The sequence below is a fragment of the Triticum aestivum genome, chromosome 3B (genome assembly GCF_018294505.1).
Source record: "Triticum aestivum cultivar Chinese Spring chromosome 3B, IWGSC CS RefSeq v2.1, whole genome shotgun sequence".
NCBI classification, from domain to species: Eukaryota; Viridiplantae; Streptophyta; class Magnoliopsida; order Poales; family Poaceae; genus Triticum; species Triticum aestivum.
In genome coordinates this window covers 31,610,148-31,630,741 of record NC_057801.1, presented here as the reverse complement: position 1 = coordinate 31,630,741, position 20,594 = coordinate 31,610,148, and the positions used below count along the sequence as shown (strand labels likewise).

Sequence of the window (20,594 nt, the reverse complement as noted above, 5' to 3'; positions counted from 1 at the left end):
GACGTGGCCAATTGTGCGAGTTAGAGAGATCTTATAGCTATGATGATCGGCAGCGACAATTTGCTGTAGAGGTACATCAAGTGTACATACCTGGAACACCACGCCGCACGCGTTCCCGTACGACCCATGGGTGCGAAGGTTGGTGACGAAGTTGAGCGACCTGATGACGACGTTGCCGTTGAAGTGGCTGTAGTAGCCTTCCACACTCGTCAGGTATTCGTCCCGCTGCAGACGAAACTGCATGCACACGCGAAACAAGTGGCTTGTGAACACATCCACAACATGCACACACGGAGACTAATGATTAGTTAGGCAACTAATACAATGGCGGTGGACTACCCGTTGTTAGTTAGAGTAATTGGCACCGTGGTCATGCCGCCTTTCCATCCCCTGAGTGAGCCGTCCCCTGGATATATCGTCCCCAGAGCTCGGTCTCCTCCCGATCTTTCCGCATGTACGTTACGCGAATGGCGTGAACGGCGCGGAAGTGGCGGACGGCGACCTGGACAATGCGTGTCACCTCGCCCACCATGCCTATCCTTTCTGGCGTTGCCGCCGCCGCCGCTGCAAGGGCCCATCCTCACAACCTCTCCGGCCTGCATCTCATCTCACACCAGAAACATGCAATCATCAATCAACCAACATAGCTAGCTAGCGAGACAGATCGAATCGGAGATCTCTTGCCACTGCGGACGGATTTGTCCACCTCGCGCAACTTGCCAGGCCTCCCTCAATCCACCTTCTTGTCCAATTCTCTTCTGGCTCCGTGGGCTCCTGCTCCTGTGACCTATCCTGCCATTCGCCACAACCGCGATCCACCTCTGCGGCCATCGCCTTCTCCAACTATTGCTCCCTCGCCGTCGCCCAGCCCCAAGCGCCCAAAGTCCTAAGTCGCACGCGCACCCCGCACGCGGATGAACGACCCCCTCTAGTATATATAGATAGAAGAGATAGTCTTGCTCTTAGATAAAGAAGGCATGGATGGCATGGAAAAGAGAACGAGGATGGCGTGGAATGCTGATGTGGCGCATTAATTCCAGACCCCTGCTGGACAGCCGCCGGTGGGCATCCCTAGTAGGTGACGCCTATCCGTTTCGTCCGCTTGTTTCCAGCTAACACTGCGTTCGGATGTCTCCGTTGGAGCCTAGGAAATGGATTTGGTATTGAACTAGCAGCAATACAGCCGTTTGGATGGACAACGAATTCATATTGGAAACAAAAGCCAATTCGAAACAGTTTTGCCTCCGACGAAAAGCTTCCTCCCACGTTTCGGAGGGGTACCGCTCCGATTTGGGCTGAAATCGCGAGCACCCGCAAAACATACCCCTTCATCCCACGCGACCACGAAAAATAAGAAAACAGAGCAGGGAGGTCGGCCACGACCTAGGAGCTCGGCGGTGGCGACCACCACGAGCACCGGCGGCTGCGCAGGTGCTGTTCTTCCCCGTTCTCTCTCCCTCTTTCCCATCCCAGTACCTCCTCCTATCCCCGTACCGCGCCGCATCCCATCCCCATACCGCGTCCGCTACCAACGCCGGTCGGCGACCAAGATGGAGGTCTGCGGCGGCCCGAGACATCTAGCCCGCGCCCCCTCTGGATCCGCCATGCCCCCCTCTGGCTCAGCCGCGCCCTGACCCGCTGGATCCACCCTTCCCCCTATGCCATGCCCCTCCATCCTCCTGTACACCCCCTCTTTCTGCACCATGGCCGACGGAGCTGCAGCTCCTCTGCTCCTCTACACCATGTCCGCCTGACCGCTCCCTGTATGAATTCTTCTACTCTTCCGGCATGGCCATAGCCTACCTCCTCTTCTCCTCCTCCCTCTATATCCCTCTCTAATTAGCTAATTTACAATGTTTATATCAGATGTTAGTAACAAAGTTCAGTCATTATTTTTTTTTGCTGAGTTGTCTGATTTCATAATCAAGAGAATGTAGACAAGTGTTCAGTATGGGTATTAAGTTCCCTACCATGGCTCCTAAAGTTTAGATCACACTGGACTACAGAATTTTCTCATCTTAATTTTGTTATGGAGCTGCAGCTCCTCTTCTATAGTGTGACCACACCTGACAACTCCTCTTGTTATGCAGATTACTGAAGTTTCGTTGATCCATAAGCCGATTGAAGGGACTAGCAGGTAGTGCTTGGCGGCACGCCGCGCTTCGTTGATTCGTTTGAAATTTGCTTTCATGGAGTTCTTCAAAAATGTTGTATGTTTTGCATGCGTGTATCTTTATACTGAGGGAATGAAGCATGTATGTTGCTCTGTTCGACAGCAAACTGAACATGTATGGTAGCATGTGTGCTGCTCCTTTCGACAGCAGAAAGTTCGCTTCTGCTTTGTTAGACAGCATAAAATTCTATGTTGTTTTCATCATTTTGATCTAATTCAGTTCACCAAAACTGAAAGTGTGTGTTGTTTTTGTCATTTTGATCTAGACCTTTATAAACAAAATTACACTAGGAAGTAAGAATAAACCTGAATGGTGATCTAGGCAAAATTCAGTTCCGATATGTTATGCCTTTCTAAACAAAATTCAGAGATACAAATATTCTGATCCTGTCGGTAGAATATTCTGATCCGGTGGGCATCCCTAGTAGGTGACGCCTATCCGTTTCGTCCGCTTGTTTCCAGCTAAGGGAATTACTACGTGTTCATGGTGGCACACGCTTCTAACAACTTAAGAACCAATGATGTATCAACTTCCTTTCCTCTGTTTCTACAAAACCTTCCAAGTCAGTTATCTATTTATTCTGGTTTCTCGGAGGATGATGTAAAACAAAGATTGTTCTGGATTTTTTTTCATTTATTATGTATATATGTTTCTAATAATGTTCAAGCCTTCTTTGATGTTGATGTTGATGTTGATGGGCATCATCAGTCTCTTTTTCTCTTATATGCTTGCTGGCGTTTACATGGGGGCATTGATTGATCTGCTAACATACACATGGACGATGATCCTCAACAAGTCCTCCCTTTAGATCATCATAAACCTTGATAGATAGACAGATTGATACATTTGGTCCGATCGCATCTTTCAATGACATACCATACCAACTTGGCATGGCGCACAACAATTCTCATCGACCTTTTACATACATACATTTTTTTCGGCCAAAAAAGAGCATATACCAGCTAAATCACAAAGAACAACTAGTTTGCCATCACACAGGCAATGGCAAGTACCAGTATTGCCTTGCACAACAATTTCTTGGAGATTTCATTTCAAACTCCATGGATGGCGTGGTTGAGTTGTCCGCGGCCACAGAGAGCACACAGCCGATCGCCGCCAGCAGCATCCCTGCAACAAATCGAGCTGGATCCATATCGGCCGCTAGCTCTTGAAGTTTGATGAACTTGTGGCCTAAATTAATGGAAGCGTTTGTTGGTGTGCCTATATTGATCACATGCAGTCGATTTGTGCGTACATCGCTGGAGGATTCAACAAGACCACCCTCATTGGTTCAATGAAGCATGTAGCGTGCAAAAGTGCCTGGCCATGCAGCCGAGCCATGGCTTGCATGGCAATCAAGAGATATATGTATACTCCCTCTGTTCCTAAATGTAAGTCATTTTAGAGATTTCACTACAAACTACATCCAGATGTATATAGACATATTTTAGAGTATAGATTCACTTATTTTGCTTCGTATGTAGTTCATAGTGGAAGCTCTGAAAAGACTTACATTTAGAAACGGAGGCAGTAGTATGCATGTAAGCGCAGACCCCTCCCTTGAGTCGTACGATGTGTGTTCATGTCCTGCATCTGGTCCTCAACGTCGGCGGTGCACATCGGCGTGTGATGATTAGGTCGGGAGGAAATCTTGAGTTGTCAGTAAGGTACATCGGTAGATACTTTCAACCTGTACCTGTCCCATTTTATGCATGATCGTGAAGATATGAATATTTTGTTTGATTATGCGAAGTAATTATTTTTTGAATTGATTGGATTGCTTACCACATATGTCACGTGGTATTATGCAAAGTAGTTTGATGTTGCATTGGTGATGGTGGATTATTCTGCGGATGTTAAACCATGCCAATCTATCTATACCTATAACTAATAATAAAGGGGCTATTGCTTCTCGCATTACGTCACTAATATTGCCCACAAATTTGCAAAATATTATCCACCAATGCCACAAATAAGTGACAAAATATGTTTTGCAGATAATCCCCTGATGTTTAAAAACCGTTTGCAATATATAAAATGTTTGTAAATATTAAAAAAATGTTCACAATTTTTAATTTTTTCTGAAATTTCTAAAAATATTCAGGTATGTAGTTAAACAGTAATGCTTCCGAGTCTCTGTGACTATATACCCGCGTGAATTTTTAAGAATTAACTGCCAAGGTGGATCTGAATATTATAGTTTGTTTTTAGAAAATGTTTCTTGACATTCAGAATAATTCTTTGGATTACCAAGTTTTCTAACAACCACTATACTCTTTTGGAAAATGTGAACATCACTTCAATTTGTGAATAACTTAAAAAAAAATTCATTCATTTGTGAACAAATTTTCAAAATCATGCGATGAGATGTGAACAAAATGTGGTCATTGCCATTGAAGATAATGCTTTTTTTTTCTCATGTTGCAATGCATGGGCCCTTTTGCTAGTCCTATTTTATGCATTTTGCCCAAACGTGTACGAGGGCAAGTTTTTGGTGAGCAATTTATCGGTTTCATGATACCTTTTCATGTTTGTTGTTTGTCCCATTCCACTTTTTTCTGGTTTACTCTTTCGAGTTTGGTTTCTATTTCTAGGGAGCAACTAACAAATGATTATTCTTTGGGGCTCCCGCAAGGATCACATTTTTTTTTGCCTCGGAGCACATCAAGTAGTACGTCCAGCCGCCGTCACGTATCACATGCTGGGCGCTCGCTTTAGGCCCTTTTTTTACGCATTTTCTGATTCTTGATTGGTTTTTTTTGGCTTTTCGGTTTTCCATAATTTTCATGGATTTTGGAGAATTGTTTTTCATTTTTTTTGCGAAACACAGCCAGGCTTCTTGAGAAAAAAAGTGCTCCGATGAAAAACATAATTGTGTTTCTCGTGGAAGTGTAGGTTTCCTTCTGCGAGAAGCATAACCTGTGCCTCTTGAGAGGGAAAAGCATAATCTGTGATTGTGCAAGAAACATAGTGCTTCCGCCAGAAGTACAACATATGTTTCCCCGAAAAAAATAGAAAACCACAACATATGCTTCTGAAAAAAAATGTAAAAACCACAACCATGCTTCCGGCCTCCCTTTTTTGCTTTGGTTTTTTCGGTATTCTTTTTTTCAGGTTCCGGTTTTTTCGGTTTTTGTTTTCAACTTCTTGTTATTCATTTCTTCCTAATTTCAGTTTTTTTTATTCAGGTTTCTGAGTTTTTCGTGAAAAAAAGTTCAATGAAAGCTATTAACATAGGATTTAGTTTTAACCACCTCGATGCGAAAATATGCAACTCTGAAAATGATTTTGTATAAACGCACGTTTGAAAAGATAAAAGATTTTGATTAAACAAATCTACCAAAAAAAGGAAAACTCTCAGGTTGTGACAAGTGGTGCACATGCACTACATCCACTTGTCAGCACCTAAAAAAGTGGGGAATGACCCTTGAAAAGGGTAACCCTTAACTAGTGATTTCGTTTTTTCTAACTATATTAAAAATATATTTTTCCAAGATATTATAAGCGACTATAAAAAATTCTAATGTTACTTCGGCCACATGGGGAGTGTCCATATAGGGGAAGGTGCGTGGAGGTTTTCCCCGCTGTTTATTGCAACATCACTTATTTGATTATTTTTTTGAATCTTGCAACCTCACTTATTTGAAGCACACAATGGTCAAGCAAACGCATAGAGTGCTCGCTCCCTGGGCTGGCCCAGTTAGGTGCCTCCTGGAGCGCTTCGTCAACTGTTAAAAATATTGTTATTGAGCCACTTTTGGGCGGCCCATATAGGGAGGAGGTGTTTGTCTACCTATTTTTCCAATTATTTAGCCCTTTGCACCTAAAAATCACCTAAAACGATAACGCGGAGCGGGGGATCGAACCCTCCACATGGAGCTAGTATATTGTATACTCTTGTCGTTGACCAGGCGAGCTAACAAGCTCCTTCGGTCATATGTAAAACGGGTACTTTAAAAGATCATCTACTACATATCTAACACCCCCACCTAGAAACTTTAAACATTGGATATGTTAAAAAAATTAAAAATTCAAACGCGTTTGCTGAAAATGTTAGAAGGAAAACTAGAAAACTTGAACCAAGTTTTGATAAAATGAACATTTTTTAAAATCCCGCACATTTTTTGAATTAGAGAACAAAATTTTGAAGTCGAGAACAAAATTTGAACATAAACATTTTTTAAAGCATGCGCATTTTTTAATATTGAGAGCAAATTTTGAAACGGAGAACAAATTTGGAAGCACGGAATTTTTTAAAGGCTGAACATTTTTTTGAATCTTGAGAACAAATTTTGAAATGTAGAGCAAATTTGGAAGCGTGAACAATTTCTTAAAGCACAAATATTTTTTGAATATTTAGAACAAATTTTGTAATGGAGAACAAATTTGAAAGTGCGAACATTTTTTTGAAAACATGAACAAAAAGACTAAAGTCTTGTACCTTATTTTAATTTTGGAAGTTTTGAACTTTTTTGTGTAACGAGAACAATTTTAGAATTTTGAGAACATTTTTTAGAAAACCGAACATTTTATGAAAAGGCAAACAAAATTTGAATATTTTGAAAAAAAAGAAAAGAAAAAGAAATTAGAATAAGAAACCAAAGAAAGAAAACAAACAGTAAAAACAAAAAAAGAAAAAAAGAAACATAAAGGAATTTGAAAATCTGAAGAACAAAAAGGAAATAGAAAGAGAAGAAAAAACAATTGAAAAATGAAATAAAGAAACAGAAAAACAAAGAAAGAAGAAAAAAAAGACAGAAAAGGAAAAAAAACCAGTGAAAAACAGGTTCAAGAACTTTCTGGAAGGTTCCCAAAACCGGTCAGGAACCTTCCAGAGAGTACCCAAAACCGGATACAGCAGCGCGTGTACTATCTCGTGGTTGGGCCGGTCCATCTTGATCGCTAGGTCGCTCGCCTCTGTGCATTAGCTCGACATTCTGCCGCAATGAGCGTCCGTTAGGATATTCCTTGCACACTGGCGAACGAACCAGTGCGACCCTCCTTTCCCAAGCGATCCACTTTGAACCGGCCTATTTGCGAAGTTGGACGTGCCCTGTTTTTTCTTTCTTTTGTATTTGTATTTTTTTCTTTTTTGTTTTATTCATCTTTCAAATACTTGGAGATTACAAAAAGGTTTCAAAATTCCAAAATCTATGAATTTTGAAAAACACGTTAAATAAATCATAAAATGCTCGCGGATCAAAAAAGATGTGTTACCATTTTTAACGGTTTGACACAAATGATCACAGTCTGATAAAAAATATTCGCATGTTCTGAAAATGTTCATGATTTTTAATAACATGTTCAAAAAATTATGCCGATCAATTACTTTTCGAATTCAAAAAATTGTATCACCGTCCGTTTTGTCCGACCCTTTGTTAGACCATCCGTCCGCTGCCTTAGTAGTAATGGCAACCAGGATGTCGACCGCAGCGAGGGCTTTGACTGTGTCTACAGTCACCTGGGGTAGAGCAAGAGAGTATGTCGCCGCCAATGTCGTAGTCTCGTCAACCGTCGGCGGCGGAGGTGGTTGGCGTGGTGGAGGTGGGGCCACGCCCCCCCCCCTTTCTCCCGCCACGGAAGCGATGTACACTCCGGAACCGGTTGTTGGGGCCGGCGACCCACTCCACAAAATTCTCGGGCGGTCCCTGGAACCCTCGTCCCGGTCCGCCGCCATGATGGCCGTTGTAATCATGGCCGCCACTCGAAGATGGCGACCCCCGGTGCTGTCCCTCGCCATATGCGTCGTAACCATCATCGCCCCACTGCCCGTATCGATTGTATCGGTAGCCATCCCTGCCATTGCCGGCATGTCCGTTCCAACCCTGACCGACCAAGCGACCGCGTCCAACGGCCTGAGCCTTTGTCGCCGGCTACGTGGCTGAATCGTCGTTTTTCCGCACCATGGCTCGACCAACACCTCTCCCCTGGTCCAACGGCACACCTGCCCGCAACAGCTGCTGTTGTCGCTGTACGCCCCCGCACTGGGCTGGCCCCTCCTCGTCGCGATGTTACTGCACCTACGGTTGCGCCCCTTGCGGCAGCGGCACAACCAACTGAGCTGGCGGCTTCCCAACGCCCCTGCCCGCCATTGCAGAGACGGAGCGCCTGAGCTCGTTCTCGAGGTACGGCCCGACCCCATCGATGGGAAACTAGGCGTAGGTACCCGTCGAATCGTAGGATCAGCAAGACGCGAAAAACCCAATTCTGATGCCTATCGATCTCACGGGTATCGATCGACAGCGAAACCGTACATACGTCGGTGTGGCTGTTCTATGGGCCGAATACCCATTAGATCGGACGTCCACAACCGCTGCCGGATCTCCATGCTGGGCCACATACCCAGGAACCACAGACTCCATGCAGGCCCGCGCAACCTCCGGCCCATCTTGGCCTAGAAGCAAATTCAAACGGGCAGCTCTCGCCTGCCGGATCGCGATCGACCCTGCGATCGCCGGCGCCGGCGGCTGCACCACGACCCGTCCCTTTCTGTTGCTCTTTCTAGTGACCAAAGTCAAACCCCCGGCAAGTAATCTGAAAGAGTAGTTGGTGGAAGACTTACCTTGGGGATTGGGCCTTTCCATGGCCGAACCGCGGACACCGCTGTCCGCCGATGAACAATTTGGTGAACCACGCCCACCTTGTCCTCAGGTCGCAGCCCCCGCCTTGCTGGATCATCACTTGGAACCACCTCGTCGACAATTGCGACGACCTCCTCTTCAGAATAGCCGGGGTTGAACGCCTCGTAGATCACATCGACTGATCCGCGAGCGCCGCCCGCCTGGATCTCCGCTGGTGTCGCCCCTCGCGTCGCCGCCCCTCTCATTCTCTCTCTTTCAGTCTTTTAAAATGGGAGAGATTTTTATTTCCCGGCCTCTGCACCAATTAGGGATGCATACGAGCATTTTAGTATGAGTACCAACATGAACATGGTACTCATTTTTTTTAAATGAGTATCAAGATGTGTGGTTCCATCACACATCGAGCTTGATCCTCAATAAACGGGGGAAAACACCTGTGCTTCACCTGTCAATTTTAGGAAGATGTCTTCGGCAAGGCGTCCGGGCTCTGCACGAACATCGCCAAGTGCTCGGCCTCCCCCATTCGCTGCGACGAGGGGCACGTTGCCACGATCACGTCTGAGATGGCCTGCCCGATCTCTTACTTCCTGGTGAAGTACCTCGGCCTCCCGCTTTCCCTCCGTAAGCCCTCGACTGTCGACCTTTTACCCCTCGTTGACAAGCTCGAGAGGAAGCTCTCTACCTGGCTGGGATCCATGCTGTCCTTGGGGGATCGCCTCGCGCTCTGTCGGCACGTCCTCTGCGCCATGCCCATCCACATCCTCGTCGTCATTGCTGTCAACAAGTCCATCCTTGCTCGGGTCAACCGGATCATCTGGAGCTTCCTTTGGGTTGGCCGCAAGGACGCGCGCGGAGGGCAATGCCGAGTGAACTGGGCTCGGGTGTGTCGCCCCACCTTCCTCGGCGGCTTGGGGATACGCGACCTCCAGCGCGCCGGCGTCGCCTTGCGCACCCGATGGCTCTGGCTCCAGCGTACTGATGCTTCGCGCCCCTGGAGTCATCTGCGCCTCCCCCATGACCCTGCGGACTCGCAGATTTTCAGGGCCTCCACCTCTTGGGAGGTGCGTGATGGTCGCACCTGCAGGTTCTGGACTGACCCCTGGATCGATGGCAAGGCCATCCCCGAGCTTGCCCCACTTGTGTTCTCCCTGGTCTCCAGACGGCATCGTCGTGATCGCACAGTGGCCGAGGGGCTTCCTGGGCGCGCCTGAGTGCGCGACATTGCCGGCGCGCTCGGCCGGGCAGCCCTGATCCAGTATATCGAACTCTGGCGCATGCTTCAAAACGCTACCCTCTCGGCTGGGCCTGATGTGTTGCGATGGAAGTGGACGGAGTCCGGCGTCTATTCCGCCAAATCCTGCTACCTCGCGGTCTTTCACGGATCCACGACCGACGCGCCATGGAAGCTCACCTGGAAGACTTGGGCCCCCTTACGCATCAAGATCTTCATCTGGCTTGCCCTGCAAGACCGATGTTGGACGGCCGACCGCCTTGCCCGGCGAGGGCTGCCTCACAATGACAGTTGCGTGCTGTGCGACCAGACCACTGAGGACATGCACCACCTGTTCACCTCCTGCCCCTTCTCCCGCCAAATTTGGCATGAGGTCCTTTCTTGGTGCCGATCGACTGCCACGATCCCCAACCCCGACACAACGTTCGCGGACTGGTGGATGGATGCTTGCACTTCATCACCCTCGGCTCTGCGGAAGGGACTCTGCTCCATCATCGCCCTCACCGCTTGGGCCATCTGGAGACACCGGAATGGATGCGTGTTCGATCAGCGGCAACCCTCGATCGCAACTCTGCTGCAATCCATCCAAGAAGACGCTCGCCTGTGGGCTAGTGCCGGCGCCAACGGCTTGGCGAACCTGATTCCTGAGATTTAGGCTTAGCTTTTTTGTAATGAGGGGTGAGCAGCCCCTCTGCTAGCTGCTCCGGCCACTTATGCCCGTGCCGATCTGTGTACGCGTGGCCAATGTCGGCATGTCTCTCTGTACTTTCAACCCCCTCCTATCAATGCAATGATACGCAATCTTTGCGTATTCGCGAAAAAAAAGGAATTGAACTCGAGTCGTCAGGTTGCACAACCGCATACCCAACCACTGAGGCAAGGCTCGTTTGTTTATATAGTCTCCACATTCGGTTGATTCATTCGTACGTCGCAAGGCCACCCTGATTGATTGGTGAATGGAGCAGCTAGCGTGCAAATGTGCCTGCCCGTGCAGCCGTGCCATGGCTTGAGGTCCAATCCACAGATATATGTATGTACGCGCAGACACATTCCTTCAATCATACTACGAGTGATCGTGTGCTGCACCTGATCCTTGACGTCTACACCGCGGCGGTATCTGATGATTAGGTCGTGAAGAAACATTGAGTTGTCAGTAAGGTACATCTATGCATGGTCGTCAAGAAATTAAATATTCGTCGGTTTATTCGTGGTAAGTAGCATGACGCGCGTTACGTCTGGTGGACCGTAATAGATGCCAAACCAGGCAACGTTCAAGAATTTGTAAAATATCCGTAAATTCAGAAAATAGGCACAGACTTAAAGAGACATTCTCAAGATTTAAAATATACATGTATTACTACAAATGGTCTCGGTTTTTATTTTTAAATCTTGGATACTATAAAATGTTCGTGATTTTATTTTAAAAATCAAAGAACTTTAAAATGTAAAAAGGAACTAAAAAACTACGTGCATAATTTTTTAAAAAGTAAAAAAGAATTTGAAACAACCGATGGAAGGCACCGCTCGCTTGATTGTATAGTACCTAATGTTAAGAATAATCATAATTAGTGTTTGCCAATTATTTCGCTTTAGAGTCAGCTTTGGAGATCACACAGCAAGCTACGAGCCATACGGAAAAAGGACGGTGTGCCATTCGCGCTCCACGCCGGCACCGGTGGCAAGATCATCGGCTTCCACACATGATCCGGTGAATTCCTCGACTCAATTGGCACCTATGTTAGACAATTATTAAACACGCGCATGTGCATGCCAGATCTATGTTCTGCATACATGAGATGAGCATACTAGCTAGATGCTGATTTTGAATTCTGTAGTGCGTATATTTTGTTGATGCCGGTTGATGGAGAAACAGACTGAGCTCCATGGAGGTGTGAAAGCAAACTTATTTGAATATCAGGGAGGGACTCAACGATAATAAAATCGCTTTGCCCAATGTCTCCTATTCTTCGAATACGACTGTTCCGATCAATTTGAGGTTCTCCTGGAACGGTTCGATCATTTTGAGATTCTCTGAATACTTTGATTTGTGCTTCATCTATAAAGTAGAGCGTGAGCCTATTTCAAAACTAGTAGGCAGTTAGCGTGATCGGTTAGTTATAAGAACCGATTTTTTCTTTTTCATTTTTTTGCATATGAATAAGAACTGATACTTTCAAAATTATACTCTTCGAAGATGCGGGTTGAAATAAAATTAAAAGAAAATAGGTTAAAAATGACCTGGCCGGAGGTATACAATTCCATATTCAAAATTTACTTCTTTTAAACCACCAAAGACAAGCGGTCACTTTCTTTTTCCAGACCACTTCTGCTAAAATCCCTTCCTCTTAAAATAGTTGTAGTAAAACTATACATGTTCTGAAGGAATACACAATTTCCGTTTTCTACATGGATACTCTGTGCTTGTATGCTAGCGGTTTACCATAAATTGCAACAGAATGACATAATCAACTTACGGAATCCATCATATAAGTGCATTTGTAGGATACACAATTGATAGAATTAATTGGATGTTATGTACACCATATGAATTACACAGTGAGTATGAACAAATTGGATTGTAAAATTAGATCAGTGCTACAAGCAGCACACCCACATTAAACACCGTAACTTGCACTTTATGCAACCAATTATTACAAATCCATCACTTTCCCTGATAAATTAATTGGTCGGCAGATATTGCTCGCTAGAATTGCAATTTGCTAACAAAGGATTGCCCGAAGGTCCACCCCTTTGGCACAACGTCGTTTAACACAATAGTGTGTCCATCAGTGTTTGTTAGTCTGAAAGAGAGCATCTTTCCAGTCAGGTTCACCAACGAGTGCCAGTTAGCGCCCCAATTGCGTGCCATAGGCATCCAGTCATCAGAATCAGAGCTCTTGACATCCATGGACTTGATCGATCCTGCTGCAGCAACATTGCTCACAAGCACAAGATTGAAGTAATCGTGACCATTGATTTTGAACCTCACACCACCCCGCTTCACGCACGGAACTCTGCATGTGTATGGCAGTGACATAGAAAACTATAGGTTAAATGGCTCTAGTGACTCTGGACTAATTTCTGAACAAGTAAGAAGCGCATATATACCTTTGGTACATGACGGGGATGATGCCACCTTTATAAACACCGATCTTCTCCCAGGCTGGTTGGGCCATATCAAAGTGCGGCCTTGGCGTGTTGCACCAGCCGCCATCATCATTGGGGAGGGCGTCGTTGGGCGGACAGAAGTTTGTGGCAGTGACGGTGACCGTAACGCCGGGCTTGCAAAACAACGGGTCTGCACGCTTGCGGTCGCATGCAATCTTGTAACACTGCCCGCACGCGGCGCCATCATTAAACAACACGGTGCTCAAAGCGGCCGTGCGTGTCCCGTATCCTTCGGAGAAGAGGTTGCCATACCCGCACGCACCACCTGCAATATATAAGATACATCGCAAATGTTAATAGACAAAAGAACAAGATGAAGAGGGCAGCCACACACAAAATAGATGTAGTTGTGTGACTTGAATAATTACCCATTGTGTCGGAGGCGTCAGCGCCACCGTAGAATGTCGCATGCGCCTTCTTCCAGATGAACGGTTCTGGGGATGGCACAGTTGCGGTGTCCGCAGCCACAGACAGCAGCACACTGCCAACCGCCAGCAGCATTACGGCGACAACTCGAGCTGGAGCCATATGTATGGCTGTGTGCCCTCGAAACTTTACAGCTTATGATCTGTACCTGATCCGAAAAACTGGAGTGCGCAAGCTGATGAGTACGGTCTATATTAATTTGTGGCTGATGGTTGTGTGGTGATGTGATGCTCATATTCTCACGATCGTTTGTTTATATAGTCTTCACATGCGGTTGATTCATTCGCACGTCGCAAGGCCACCCTGATTGATTGGTGAATGGAGCAGCTAGCGTGCAAATGTGCCTGGCCGTGCAGCCGTGCCATGGCTTGAGGGCCAATCCACAGATATATGTACGTACGCGCAGACACATTCCTTGAATCATACTACGAGTGATCGTATGCTGCACCTGATCCTTAACGTCGGCGCTGCGGCGGTATCTAATGATTAGGTCGTGAAGAAACCTTGAGTTGTCAGTAAGGTACATCCATATGCATAGATCCTTTGAATCCGTACATTTTTAATGTATGGTCGACAAGAAATTGAATATTCATCGGTTTGATCCTGGGAAGCAGCGTGACGTTAGGTCTGGTGGATCGTAATGCATGCCAAACTCGGCAAGGTTTAAAATATTCATAAATTCCGAGAATGTGAACAGATTGAAAGGGACATTCTGAAGATTTAAAATGCACATGTATTACAAAAAATGTTTCTGATTTTTTGTAGAAAAAAATGAGATACTAAAAAGTGCCTGTGAATTTTTAAAAAATATCATAAATTTTTAAAAAGCAAAAAGGAACTAAAAAACTATGTGCATAGATTTTTAAAAACTAAAAACGAATTTCAGAAAACCGATGGAAAGCAAGGCTCGCCTGATTGTATGCTAATTAGTGTGAAGAATAATCTTAATTAGTGTTTGAAAATGACCCCTCTTTAGAGTCAGCGTTGTGCATGAAAGAACAGGAGGTACCCATTCGATTATTATATTGGAGATCACAAAGAGAGCTAAGGTGTAATTTACGTTTCCCTCGCCAAGAAAAATAGGGGGTAATTTACGTTTGTGCATGAGGAGAGAAGAAGTAATCATGATTCAGATAGATTACCTAAATATGCTCTAGAGCTTAGTGTTGGCCGCCTTGTTGGGCTTGGTATTGCACATGTTATTGTAAGCTGTCCTATGAACATCCCAGTATAAAATTCAGTGGAGTTTTCCCTCACAAGAAAGTAGACTTGTTAGGCATCCTTCCTTCGGTAATTATCCTTAGGGAGAGAGGGGCATAGTTTTTTTTTTGAGGGTGAGAGGGGCATAGTTAAAATCAGGGGGAGGGAGACTACTGGGGAAAAAGGACATGTCAATCTCTAACAAAACAACCCGTAAGAGCATGCTAACTGATCCTCTACAATTTGGAGGAGGAAACAGACGAGTATATCTGCTCCTCTAAAAAAGGTGTCGCTTCTAACCGAAGTCCTAAACTGAACTCCTTAAATAAGAACACAAATTCGATGCAAATTTGATTCAAGTAACTACATCAATCTTGATTCGAACTTGACACAACCAGTTGCATAAACTATTTTACATAACTTAAAAGAAATTGAAATTAGATTACATAAAAACAAAATAAAAACTACTTAATAGTGCTCTAGTTCATCAACCTATCCCTGTCAGATTAGGTCAAGGCATCCTCGCCCACTCCGTTGGCACCGCCATGGCCTGCTCCGTTGCCACCACCGAACGGTCGCCATCTACGTCGCCGTCGCTGAAGCAAAGATTGATGACGGCGGCTATCTCGGACTTCTATAGCTCATACAACCGGGCAATCCTACTCAACATGCTCCTGGTATTGGTGATGTAGCTTCACCATGTACGCCTCGCTGGCTTGCTCCGCCTTGAGGCGCTCACGGGCTTCCTTGTCTTCCCACATCTTCCGTGCGGTGGCCACACGAGGGTCCACGGGCGTTAATAGTGGTTGACCATTTGGGAAATTGCGCTGGGCATTGGCGCCACGGAGGCACACTAATCTTATGGCGTGTTCCCGTGCTGCCGGCACCGCCGATTGTAAAGATCCAATCCAAATCTTCTCGTGTGTTTCAAAGTCGGTGATCTCTACTACCCACGTCCCCGAGGCCCTCTGCCACACGCCAAGGTATTTCCTCCATGCTGGCGGCGTCAGTGGGAGATCGGGGAACCGGAAGCGCCGCTGCGGGAGGAGGACGCTCTATCGCAACCACGGGCTCAGGGCGGCTCATGGTGATGTTGATCCGCACTTCTGATCGGAGGCGGGGAGCGGCGGAAGTGGGATCCGACCATTTTGGCGGCGGGACTGTGTCACAATGGATGTGGGTGTGCGTGAGCATGCACCAGGGGGGAGAGGGTTGGGCGGCGACGGAATGGAAATGGTGGAGAAGTGGGGGTGTCGGGGATTGTTACTCTGACGGTGGGCAGCCTTATATATTTAAGTCGTGGCCGCCGCGGTCACGTGTAGTTTTATATGGGTTCGGTTAGGTGCATGTTACGCGACAAAACATGAATTTATCCTCGTCAAGCCGATTATAAGGAATAGGTTAGAGATCCTATATGTCTAGTATAACTTCTACGTTGTTCTCACCTCTTGAAACAATTTCCGCCCGTCTTCCAGATTAAGGAGAGAACTTGTTGAGAGCTGCTCACAAACCACATATGATGTGTCTAGCTAGTGCCACTGATCCTTGTGTAGGTTGAGGTCGAGGTTCAGCGCTGAATTCATGGGAACGCTACGCTTGCACAACAACTAATGATCTCAAATATCTCCTATCAACGTCTCTGCATATAGAGGCTCTTGTTTTTTACGTGATGTTTGTTATTCTTTGGAAGATGAGTGGGCCGGCGCATCATGTTATCGTAGTAGCATGCATCTTGCTTGTAGCTCGATCGGTTTTTTTTTTTGAGACAAACTCCGAAGCTTTTTATTCGGACGTCACAATGTTTACAGGGATGAAAGAGAGACCGTCCGGCTGTCCCAACCAAACATGTCGGCCAGCCGGAAGGGATAATGCATGCTTCGCGAGCTTGTGAGCCTCGATATTCGAGCTCCTAAATTCATGAGAAATATTACAGACTTGGAAAGATAGTGTATGCTCTATTATTTCATGTATGATCGCGCCATATTCTGTCGGATTCTTTTCTTGGATATCTTGTACCACCACCTTCGCATCGGAGGCCACCTGGATGTTTGCCACGTTCAAATCATCAGCAAGAGCTAGAGCCTCCCTGATCGCCATGCATTCGAGAGTCGCCGGTTCTGATATACCTCTGAAGACCACAAACGACGCTCCCAAGAAGTGTCCGTCTGAGTCTCTAGAAATCGCTGCTACAGCTCCAAGTCCTCTTCCTCTTCCCACTGCAGCATCAACATTAAACTTTGCCAGCCCTCCAGGTGGAGCTATCCAACCTGATCGTCGTGGCGCAGGTCTTACAATCTGCTTCGATTTGATAGACTGTAGTGCGTTGAGTTCATTCACATATGAGTTTACAAATGCTTGAACAGAAGACGGGCTTTGATAGATATGCTCATAAATTGCCTTGCGGCGTGCTCCCCACAGTGCCCAGAGAGTGACCACAAAGCTTGTAAACTCATCCTGAGATAGAGCCCCTTGCATTGAGAAAAGCCACCTCTTCGGATTCGGTTCCTCATTTCTGTTCAGCACATCAATAATATGTTCAGAAGATAGCGCCCATGTGCTGCCAGAAACAGTGCAGTTTAACAACGCGTGTCTCCAAGTGTCTTCGGCTCCGCATAGGCAACACGCGGCCGAATCCGCCATGTTTCGGTGGTGCAAAAGTGCAACCGTCGGAGTGGTAAGCCTAGCCAACCTCCACAGAAGACCTTGAGCTTCGATGGTACCTTGATTCCCCAAAGTTTTGTCCAACCATCGCCATCTGCGTGTGTGTGAGAAGAGCCATCTTGCTCGTATAACCAAGCTTCACGACTTAATTTCCTCTGCTGAATCATCCTATAGGCGGTTCTCACCGAGAATATCCCCCGCCTATCTTCGCTCCGTGCCCAAAAGTCGTCAATCTGTCTAGTGCAAAGAGGGATCTGCAATATTGCCTCCGCATCAATTGGTATAAAGGTTGACCGAACTAGCTGTTCGTTCCACGAGGATGTAGCGTGGTTGATTAGTCCTGAAACTTTCTGTGGCGGATGTTGGATAAGAGATGTGATCGGTCTCTTTATAAGTGAGCGAGGTAGCCAATTGTCAAGCCATATGTCGGTGGTTTCACCGTTGCCAATTCTCCTTACTAGTCCTTGCACCATAATGTCTCTCCCGTCCAGAATAGCCTGCCAGATCTGTGATGGATGGTGGCCCAATTCTGCTTCAAACAAAGATACATCTGGGAAATAAACACTCTTGAGAATGCGTGCGCTCAAAGATGTAGGGTGTTGGAGCATACGCCATGCCTGTTTGGACAGTAGGGCCAAGTTAAAAATTTCCAAGTCCCTAAAGCCAAGGCCACCAAGATGTTTAGGCTTCATCATATCGTCCCAGGATACCCAGCCTGGCTTACGCTTCCCTTGCTTACTACGCCACCAAAACTGCCTAATCAAGGAATTGACACTCTCACATAAACCCCTTGGCAGTCGGAAACACGACATAGAAAACACCGGTATCGACTGCACCACTGACTTGATAAGCACTTCCTTTCCCGCAGCTGACAATATTTTTTCCATCCAACCTCTGATATTTTCCCATGCTCGGTCTCTCAAGTATCTGAAAGTGCCATTCTTTGAGTGCCCAACATCCGTAGGCATCCCCAAATACCTGTTGCTGAGGGATTCATTCTGGACATTCAAAGTGGTTTTGATGCTTTCTCTCATACCCTACGGACAGCCTTTGCTGAAAAAGATAGATGATTTCTCGTGATTTATGCGCTGTCCTGAAGCCAAACAGTAGCACTCCAACAGGTCTGATATTGCAACAGCCCCTTCAACACTCGATTTAAACATCAGCAGGCTATCATCAGCGAAAAGGAGATGGTTCACGACGAACACCGTGGGAGCCACCTTGATCGCTTCTAGCTGAGACGACGAAGAACTGGATTTCAGTAGGCACGAAAGGCCCTCTGGTGAAATTAAAAAGAGGTATGGGGATATCGGATCTCCCTGCCGAATTACTCTGGATGGATAAAATTGTCTAGTCTCTCACCATTAAGAAGTACTGAGAACGATACTGACCGCACAATGTTCATGATGATTTGTACCCAGGCTGGAGCAAAACCCAGCTTGATCATTATCGCCTGCAAGTAGTCCCACTCTAGTCCGTCGTATGCTTTCATCATATTGAGCTTTAGGGCACAAAAACTGTTAACTTTGGCTTTGCTGCGCTTCATAAAGTGAAGACACTCATAAGCACTAATGATGTTATCTGTAATATGTCTTCCTAGCACAAAGGCCGACTGCTCCTCTGAAATAATCTTTGGGAGGACCTACTTCAATCTGTTTGCAATCACCTTGGACGCGATCTTGTATAACACATTGCATAAACTAATCGGCCGGAATTGAGTTAGCAAAGATGGATTCATTACCTTGGGGATGAGAACCAAAACAGTATCATTAATGCTCTCTGCACTCTCCTCTCCCCGAATTATTCTTAGCACAACCTCCGTCACCTCAGCGCCACATAACTCCCAGTAATGTTGATAGAAATGAGCTGGAAAATCGTCGGGGCCGGGCGCTTTGGTTGGAAACATCTGAAAGAGGGCTGTCTTAACTTCTTCCTTCATGTACGGTGCAACGAGAAGATCGTTCATCTCTGCTGAGACCTTAGTTGCCGACAAAGTCATGTGAGTTAGGTTCAGAGAAAAGAACCTCTCCCACTTTTGCTGCCAAAGGAGCCACCAGATGGCCATACAACTCTGGTACGTCATGGATTTGGATCCATATGTTGATTGTTTCAAGTTTCACAGTGGACGGCTTCGTTATCCCGTCATACGGCAGCAGAATCACCGCATCTCCCCTGAAATTCCATGGGCCGTCGTTCATAACTCTCTCCCAATCACCCAAGCAAGTGAATGTGACCGTATACAAGTTTTCCTCCAGAGGCTTGAACCTGGCCTCCTGCGCAATATCCCATGCCGATCTCATCTTTCTGTAAAACCAAGTCTGGCTGTAGGTTTTGGAGGTGTTAACCCTAGCTAGGGCTACCCATCTCGGCCCCTCCGGCGGCGCCGGTTGCTCATCGAAGACCACGTCGTCCAAGTCCTCCTCCTTCAATCCCAACTCCTTCATCAACTGCTCGACATCACTGATCCCAGAGGAACTAGCTCCGGAATCCATGAATACTCTCATCCGAAGAACAGATCGGGTAGCTTGATGGGGAACCCTAGTTTCCGTCGACCCCTTCCTTGCCACGGGCGAGACGACAGCCCTGGGAGGCCACCCCTCCTTGCCGCGTCGAGAACGGGGTTTGATTTGTGGTAGGGGACAAAAGCTCGACGGCGGTGAAGATCGCCCCGGGAGAACTCGGCTGGTAATAAAGAGAAATCCCCGTAATAATGGCCCGTCCCATTAGGTTTGTATAGTACTCTTTGAAGAGGGTCTTCAAAGGCAAGTAGTATATGTTCAGTGGGCCGCCCAACCCAGATTCGATGGCTGAGGCCGGGTTAGGAGTGAAAGGATGTTGTTCTAAGTTTAACGGTGTACCATATATAACAGAGTGACACTTTTTTACCGAATGCATCATATAATTGATATTTTAATATTACCCAAACGATGGAATGAATTTGATCTTACATACACCAGACATATTACATCATGAGTATCAAGAAATTGTCACGTAAAATAGGACCACTTCTACAATACTGCCCCACTAAGCATCACAATTTGCATTTTACATAATGCATAATTATCAGAAATCTATCACTAGGCCTGGTAGATTAATTGGTCCGCACACATTGCTCACTTGAACTGCGAGTTTCTAGGAAATGTTTGTCCAAAA

At 46.3% G+C, this 20,594-nt stretch overlaps 1 protein-coding gene across 1 annotated transcript; it reads right to left on the bottom strand.

The window, feature by feature from the left end:
* Window positions 1-12,473: 12,473 nt before the first annotated feature.
* Window positions 12,474-13,792, bottom strand: LOC123064545 (expansin-A24-like). Its single transcript, XM_044488007.1, has 3 exons — window positions 13,523-13,792; window positions 13,095-13,419; window positions 12,474-13,000 (listed from the first exon to the last, which is right to left on the bottom strand). The coding sequence occupies exons 1-3, from the start codon at window positions 13,680-13,682 to the stop codon at window positions 12,691-12,693; spliced, it is 795 nt and encodes a 264-aa protein (XP_044343942.1). The 5' UTR covers window positions 13,683-13,792; the 3' UTR covers window positions 12,474-12,690.
* Window positions 13,793-20,594: the final 6,802 nt, after the last annotated feature.